The following is an 8,449-nucleotide window of genomic DNA, read 5'->3' as shown; positions in this document are numbered from 1 at the left end:
TCCTGCCTGCGTGCAGGCCTCTTGCCACCCCTGCCCTGCTCGCCCCACAGACCCCCTCAGCCCTACCCCTGTCCAGGCCTCCCCTCATTAAGGTGGTCTGCACACTCGAAGCCTCAGTTTCCCTCTCTGACCTGGATAGGGAGAGACTAGATGTTCTCTGCAGGCCCTTCCAGGGCGACAGGCCAGAGTGCTGACCCAGACTGGGGGAGAAAAACTTTAATCGGAGAAGGGGACAAGGGGCCTCTTTGTCCTTGTAAGGCCTCCACTGGACTCAGGGAGCTCGGGGTTGGGCTAGTGAACGTGGAGGCAGGAAGACTCCAGATGGTCCGGGGAGAAATCAGGACGGCTGGGCGGCCAGGTCACGTGGCTTCGTGGTGTTTTTCAAGTGCTTGACTGCCTTCTTCACCCTCACATCCTTGGGGTCTGAACAGATGGATCTGCCTCGGAGAGTAACCAGCCTACACGGAGGGAGAAAACCTCTCAGGTGCTCAGGGCAGCAAGGCCTTCCAGAGCCCTGAGAGCAGCCTCGCCCTGCACTAATGAGGACCCTGAGCCTGCAAGAGGAGCAGGAACTTGCCTGAAGTCAGCCAGGGCGGCAGCGGCAGCTCTGAGACACCCGGCCCTGTCCTCAGGGATTCCTGACCCTCCCAGGGTCCCTGCCAGGCCTGGCCCTCCCAGAGAGCTGGGGCTGCACGACTTTGCCCCACCCTCCTCAGACCGCCTGCACCCATCTAGGCCTGGGAACGAGGGGTGCCCGGGAGGGGCCCAGTGCTCAGGGCTCAAGACCAGGGCCTGCGAAGTGACCACATGGGCTGCTGACCGCCCGTGGGATACGGGGCTGTCCCATCTATCTCAGGGCCTCAATTTCCCCATAAATCAATGAAGAGCTTAGACCTCACAGCCTGGGGCCCTTTGGGGGCTCGCAGTGTGGGGTACGGGGGCTGCCCTGGGGAGCGGGGCCAGGGGGTCAAGGGACGAAGGCCCTGCTCTCTCCTCTCCTCTCCCCAGTGCCCTTCTGGGAGCTCCAGGCTCTGCCTTCTTCCACACTCAGCTCCTAGGACAGGGGCAGGGTAGGGACAGGCTGACTCACACGATGGCATCCCTGGGACAGTCCTCTGGGGTCCGGTACCACCTCACCAGCTTCCTGAGAGGACTGGCCTCTTTGAAGTACTCCAGGCAGCACTCCCGGCCCACACTGGCTCCTCGAGCTGCAACAAAGCAGGAGCAGGTGTGTCTGTGGCTGTCTGCTTGGGGAGGGCGTGTGCACGGCTATGGCTGTGGTTGTGGACGAGGCTCTGTGAGGGTCTGCACGTGTGTGTGTGTGTGTGTGTGTCTGTCTGTCTGTCTGTCTGTCTGTCTGTCTGTCTGGAGCGGAGTCTGTGTGTGCATATCTGCATGTGTGTTGGTGCGCCTGTGTATGTCTGTGGTATCAGGGTGCATCTGTGTGTGTGTGTGTATTTCTGCATATGTGTGTCTGTGTGGTTGGGAGGGGTCTGTAATTGTATTTCTGTGTAGGGTGTATGTGAGGGGTCTGCACATGTGTCTCTGTGTATGTCTGCGTGTGTCAATGCATGCACGATTGTGTGCATGAGGTCCTGTGTGTGCTTTGGGGGGCCCTTTGAGTTTGTGTGTCTGTCTGTCCACGTATCTGTGTATGTTTGGGAGGGTTTGTGTATGCATATGCATGTCTGTGTGTGTGCCTGTGAGTGTGTGTCTGTATGTGTGCATATTTGTGTGTGCGAGATCTCTGTGTGTGTGCATGTGTGTATCTGCGTGTGTTTGGGGAGTCTGTGCATATATGTGTGTGTCTGCATGTGTGTGCGTCCGTGTGTGCTCACACTCAGACCAGCCCCGAATCACCAAATGTTGACTCTGGGCCAGGCTCTGGGCTGAGCCTTTGCTACTGCTGCCCCTTCAGCCCTCAAGCACACCTGGAGACGGGTGCTGTCACTACCCCATTCTACACATGAGAAAGTGGAGGTCCGAGATATGAACACGCTTTCCTGGGACTCAGTGTCTTCATCTTTGCACAAGAAAAAATATCCAGCGCTTGCTAACTGGCAAGCTGGTAATCTGTGACTACAATTAAGTCCGCGACAGAGTGTTTTCTAGGAAGTCTCTGACTGTCCTCTGACCACTTCGGGGGTGGAACTTGATTTGACTAACACGGAGCTGACCAGGCCCAGCGTTTTACGAAGTGAGAGTGAACGTGCAGCCAACTATGAGGATGACCCCATTAAGATAACCCCAAAGACTGCAGCTGTGTCACCATGTCACTGCGCAGGGCGCTAACCAGCTTTATTTCTAAAGTAGCAATCTCATCTCAGTCTTCCTTTCCCAACTGAGTATAAAAATCTCTTTTTTCACCTGCTCTGGGAACCAATTCTCCTGCCTTTATGCTGATCCTGTCATTGTACATAAGACCCATCAATAAAATAGACTCTAACAAATACTTGTGAGAATCTTCCTTTTCCACTGTCAAAACACAACCAAGGTCACTGCTACACAACATTTGCAGTGTGAGATATGCAAGTACTTTGTTCCTCAGAAGCTGAGCCCCAAGCCCTGGGGCATCCTCATGCATCTTCCTCCTCCTCATTTTCCTTCGAACGCCTCCCTCAAAATCCTATTGTTCCCGACCTCTCGCATTTTGGTAGGAATAAGTGGGGTGTAGGAATGATGTGTGGGGCCAGCTGCTGTAGTCTCAGTGGCCCCACTCCTCCTTGCCCGGTGTCCCTTCCTCCTGCTGCCTCACTTGCATGGGTGTCCTGCAGGGAAGCCCCCAGGATGAGGGCGGCCAGGAGCAGCAGCTTCAGGGAGGTCATGGTGCCCGGAGCCCAGGAGAAGGTCTCTGTGTGCGGGTCTCTTTGCTCAGGGGAGACCAGGATGAACACCAAGGGTGGAGGTGACATATTTAACCTCTTCGGGGATCTTGCCCCGCCTCCTGTCACCTCCCCCCACATCCTTCCCTAGACCCATGGAATTCCACGCATTTGAGGTGATTCGGCAGAAGTCCAGTCTTGGAATATTTGCGGCTTTCCAGAGAATAGACACTCAGCTGGGGACAGAGGTGGGTTATGTGTGTCCGGGGGCCATGACACACTTCTCCTTTCACAGGGGACATTTCTTGGTTCCTCAATTAGCAGAGCCCAAAAGCCTCCATCCTAAGCTGCGTGCACCCGTGCTCTGAGGCTGGCGAGCCTCCTTCATGCGGCGCCCTGGGTTGGGGGACAGCCAGGCTGGGGCCAAGAGGGGCTGCTTAACCTGGGCCCGGAGGAGCTTCCGGGTGCCAGGAAGGCCTCCTCAGGCGGTCGGCAGGCTGCGCGGGCACACGGCGTCACTCTGCAGGGAGAGCTCCGTCTCATTCTGAGAAAGGTCTGAGGCCCAGACAGCCTTGGTTGTGGGTCCTTCCCTAAGCTGGGCCCTGGACCACAGAAGGCCAGAGCCCAGCAGGCTTGAATCACCATGTAGGCCCAATCTGTAGAGATTGGGAAGCCAAGTTCTCTTCTGGCTCCTAGCAGAGCCAAGTCTGCATTGGGCACGTGGTCAGGGTCCAGTCCCAGCCACGCCCTGAGCAGAATTTCCACGAACCCCATGGGCCACAGCATCCCTGCATCAGGTCAGTGTCCTGGCCACCAGAGAAAATGGCCAACAGTCTGCTCAGGGCTCCCCCAAAACCAGATTATGGGAGTCCCTTAGCTAGAGGGAGAGCCCCATGTCCACCTCCACAGGCTGCATATCATCAGGGCCACCCTGGACTTTGATTCTGACACGTGGGGTCTAGGCCTGACTCCACCCTGTCCCTGAGCAACCAGAGGCAGCTCAGAATGACCCCCACCCACCCCTGAAACAGGGTGTCTGGTGCATCTGACCCTCTCTCAGTCAGCTCTGTGTTAATCACTGAGCCATTATTACCAATTCATTACCAGTGATGAAAACAACAGCAGGTGCTGTTGTTTTTGTTTTGGTTTGTTTTTGTTTCTAATCGAAGTATAATTAACCTATAACACTATGTTAGTTCCAATAGTACAACATAGCGTTTCAATATTTCTATACATTACAAAATCACCAAAGTTATTACAATATTATTGACTATATTCCCTCTGCTGTACATTTCATCCCAGTGACTCATTTCTTTTGCAAACTGGAAGTTTGTACCTCTTAATCTCCCTCACCTATTTCACTCATCCCCCTGCGCCTCTCCCCTCTAGCAATCACCTGTTTGTTCTCTGTGTCTATGAGTCTGTTTCTGTTTTATTATGTTTGTTCATTTGTTTTTTGGATTCCACATGTGAGTGAAATCATATTGTATTTGTCTTTCGCTATCTTACTTATTTCACTTGGTATAATACCTTCTAGGTCCATCCATGTTGTCACAAATGGCAAGATTTCATTGTTTTGTATTTCATTCTTTTTTTTTTTTTTTTTGCGGTACCTCTCACTGTTGTGGCCTCTCCCGTTGCGGAGCACAGGCTCCGGACGCGCAGGCTCAGCGGCCATGGCTCACGGGCCCAGCCGCTCCGTGGCATGTGGGATCTTCCTGGACCGGGGCACGAACCCATGTCCCCTGCATCGGCAGGTGGACTCTCAACCACTGCGCCACCAGGGAAACCCCCCGAGTGGGCTTTGAGTTTCCCTTGTTTGGCCACAGACTCAGAACTTTTCTCTGGAAGAGCCTAATTTCCCTTGTCCCTTCTAAGGAACAGGTTCCAAGAGCAGGAGCAAAGGGTTCTGTACTAGCTCTGGGCTGGCACAGCCTGCCTGCTGGGGATGGGGAACAGAGCAGCAAATATGTCAGGGAGCCCCTGCCATGTGCCCAGCACTGTGCCAGGGGCTATGGGGCGGGCAGAGGCTAGATGCCACCCGTGCCCTTGGGGGAGCTCGCAGGAAGTGAGCATGGAGAAACAAGGCCTGGCCTCACAGGGGAATGTGCAGGTGAGGTAAAGGGCTGCAGGGCCTGGGTGCGGGGAGAGGTTGGCCACCTTGGAGGCCACAAGGAGGCTGCAGCCAGTGAGCTGGGCCAGGCGGGTGGGAGGACTCATACCAAGAGGAGGGGTGGGCATTTCACATGAGGGGAGCACGGAGCAAAGGTGCAGAGATAAATGGGGGAAACAGCAGGGAACCCTAGTGGGGAAGATGGCCTGGATGTGACACCGAGACAGTAAACTCCGTGGCGACAGGAGCGTGTCTGCTTTCTTCACCACCGTGTGTGTCCCCAGCGCCAAGCACAGTGCCTGCCATACAGCGGGCTCGCAACGAGACTTGACTGAGTGAGTACAGGACGGAAAGGCAAGTTGGAAAGGCAAGTTGGTGACATGGCATAGGAACCGGGGTGGGGAGAAGACCGGGAGGGATGAGTGCATCTCTCAGCCTAACTTGCGAGAGACAGGAGACCAGGGACATTTTTGAGGTGCTTTCCTCATCAGGGATTAACCCACTTATTCCTCTTTGGTTCTCCCAGCTGAGAAACAAACTCCAAGGGACCTTCCAGATGAGTATCCTGGAGGGTGGGCCTGTGATAAGGATCTCAAAAGGCCTTTATGGTGCTATGTGGACTCGAAGGTCTGTCAGGGGGATCAAGAATGCGCCCTGGAAGAGGGAGAGGGAGGGAGGCGGAGAGGGGCCCAAGGGGAGGGGGCGCTCCAGATGGAGGAAGGGGGCGGGCACAGGCAGGGAAGCAGGCCAGATACAGGCCTGTTAAGAGAACAGCATTAAAGGGGGATTGCATCGGGAGCGGGAGGAAGTGGCAAAGCTTCCAGAGGTCTCAACACCTCTGCCTCAAGCTGCCCAGACACCCTGCCACCCCTCCTGCCCCAGCCCTGACACTGCTGCCACGGGGAGTCCCTCGAGGGTAAAACCAGCTAGAGGGGTCAACATGCCCCGCCCCAGATTTAGCTTGAACGAGCCGGACCAGCCTGATTCCGGGTTCCTTTCAGGTGAAGGAGGGAGGGAGGGAGGGTTCCTGGCCCAGCCCTGGCTCTACCACGGGCTGGTTGGGAACTGGGGATGCTGCTGTCACCCCCCCCCCAAAACTTAGCCCCAAGCCACCGAGCAGGGACCAGGTTGCTGGGGTGTGGAAGCTCTTTATCACCTTCAAATTGCACAGTTGTCACTGGGGCAGCAAAGTTGACACCGTGGGTCACACCCATGTCAGCTGAGGCCCAGGGTCTCCTGCAGGAGATGGAGTGTTTTGTCTACTCAGCTCCATCCTCTGGCAGCTGAAGCCAGATTCGTCCTGCCCTGCCCTGCCCATGCGGGCTGAGGTGTTCAGGTCCCCAAAGTTATCTCCATCCTCCGATCCCAAGATATGTCCCACTCCCCTGCCCTGAGCGCCTGACGAACCCACTGATGCACTGATGTCCGTTGTTCCTGACAGGTTGCAGGTCTGCTTGGTTCCTCAGGTGAGAAACGCAAGGGTCATCCCTGCCCTGGGGTCTTTCCCCACTCCCCTCCTACTGAGTCGGCCACCTAGACATGTCCTGAATCCATCTCCTTCTCACCATCCACATGGCCACCCCTGCATCTCTCTGCTGGACCTCAGTCCCACACTCATCTCCCCGCCCCCAGCCTTGCCCTCCAGTCCGTCCTCTCTAAAGCCCAGCGATCTTCCCTAAACACAAATCTCGGCAAGGCTCTCCCCTTGCAAAAATCCTTCATTGCCCTCAGGATGAGGTCCAGATTCCCACCGACTTCTCAGCCTCAACTTTTGTGCCCAGCCCTGTCACCTACCATGTCACTTTTTTCCAGCCACATCGATGTTTTTTCAGTTCCTTGAAAATGCCAGGCTCTCACTGACACTACTCAAGCCTTTGCACAGCCTGTCCCCTGCTTCCCATCTAGAACACTCTCTCTGCTCCCCACACCCCACCACCTCTCATTCCTACCCTCCTTCAGATCACAGCTTAAACTCTCACTTCCTTCCTTCAGCTCCAATTTTCCTTTGTGTTCTCATAGGTCACTGACTTTCCTGTTATGCTCTCTTTCCATTGCATTGTGATGGCTGGTTTATTTCTGTGAACTCCTTGAAAACAGGATCTCTCTCTCTTTTTTTTTTTTTTTTTTTTGACATCTTTATTGGAGTATAATTGCTTTACATTGTTGTGTTAGTTTCTGCTTTATAACAAAGTGAATCAGCTATACATATACATATATCCCCGTATCCCCTCCCTTTTTCATCTCCCTCCCACCCTCCCTATCCCACCCCTCTAGGTGGTCACAAAACACTGAGCTGATCTCCCTGTGCTATGGGGCTTCTTTCAGCTTGTACCTCCAGGACTAGCACTCCATAAAATATGTTTATTGAATGGATGAAGAGGTGGGTGGTTGGATGGATGCATGAATGGATGGACGAATGAGGGATGGATGGATGTATGTGTGGCTGGGTGAGTGGATGCATGGGTGGGTGAATGGACTCATGGATGTATGGATGGATGGATGGATGGACACTTACACATTTCTGAAGTACAGCTTGGGCCCAGCTTCCATTCTATCCTAGTTGTTCCTTCACCCCAGAACAAGTGACTTTTTTTTTTTTTTTTTTTTTTGGCTGTGTTGGGTCTCTGTCGCTGCGTGTGGGCTTTTTTCTCTAAGTTGCAGCGAGCAGGGCCTACTCTTCGTTGCTGTGCGCGGGGTTCTCATTGCGGTGGCTTCTCTTGTTGTGGAGCACAGGCTCTAGGCACTGATGTCCTAGAGCGTCCTAGAGGGCAGGCTCAGTAGTTGTGGTGCACGGGCTTAGTTGCTCCGCAGCATGTGGGATCTTCCTGAACCAAGTCTTGAACCCGTGTCCCCTGCATTGGCAGGCGGATTCTTAACCACTGCACCACAAGGGAAGTCCCAAGGACAAGTGATTTATGATCTAGTGTGTCCCACCAGTTCATGAAATACACCCGAATCCTTCTGTCACTGTTGAGGTGGAGGAACCCAACCAAGGCACTCTTTGACTCTTTTTCCATCTAGGTCACAGCTTCCTTGTGGGTTGTGGCCATTTCCTGCCTCTTGCCAAACCTAAATAGCTTCAACTGTGGCTTTGATCTCATCCCTTCTTTGTCCCAGAAGGGTCTTCTTCCTTCCACTACACTCCTGCCTCCTGGCTTCTCACACGCTCCCGCCCCACGGTCTCCTTCCCCTCTGCTCATGACATGATCCGATTTCTCTGCTTCCATAAAACCTCTCCTTGCCCCCGACTCCCCTCTCTCCTAACCCCCAGCACACTGTCCTCCTATTTCCCCTTTTACTCAGGACCAAACTTCTCCTATGTGTGGTCTACACCTCCCACTACCAATTTCCTCTCTACCCACGTGTGATTTAATTCTTAGACTGTGGCTTCTGGCACTGACCCTCTGGGGAAGCGACTCTCTCTGGGCCTCTCAACATCCCCCCCACTCCAGCTCCATGGCCACTCCTTGAACTTCCCATCCCCTCACAGAGGGCAGTGTGGGGCAGTGGTTAC

At 54.4% G+C, this 8,449-nt stretch overlaps 1 protein-coding gene across 2 annotated transcripts in view; it reads right to left on the bottom strand.

Annotated features, from left to right (window-relative positions):
• Positions 1 to 201: 201 nt before the first annotated feature.
• Positions 202 to 8,449, bottom strand: part of CCL17 (C-C motif chemokine ligand 17) — a 20,635-nt gene continuing 12,387 nt past the window's right edge. The window contains exons 1-3 of one of the 2 annotated variants that reach the window (XM_059043859.2): positions 2,756 to 2,825; positions 1,091 to 1,208; positions 202 to 458 (exon numbers count right to left, since the gene is read on the bottom strand). In XM_059043859.2, the coding sequence (XP_058899842.1) occupies positions 338 to 458; positions 1,091 to 1,208; positions 2,756 to 2,825 (309 nt within the window). In that variant the 3' untranslated portion in view covers positions 202 to 337. Of the gene's footprint in view, positions 459 to 1,090; positions 1,209 to 2,755; positions 2,826 to 8,449 lie in introns of those variants that run through there. The other variant, XM_067020116.1, reaches the window with a different exon arrangement.

This window comes from Kogia breviceps, chromosome 18 (assembly GCF_026419965.1).
Source record: "Kogia breviceps isolate mKogBre1 chromosome 18, mKogBre1 haplotype 1, whole genome shotgun sequence".
Taxonomy (NCBI): Eukaryota; Metazoa; Chordata; class Mammalia; order Artiodactyla; family Physeteridae; genus Kogia; species Kogia breviceps.
The sequence above is the reverse complement of the archived record's forward strand: the minus strand, read 5'-3'. Positions and strand labels throughout refer to the sequence as shown.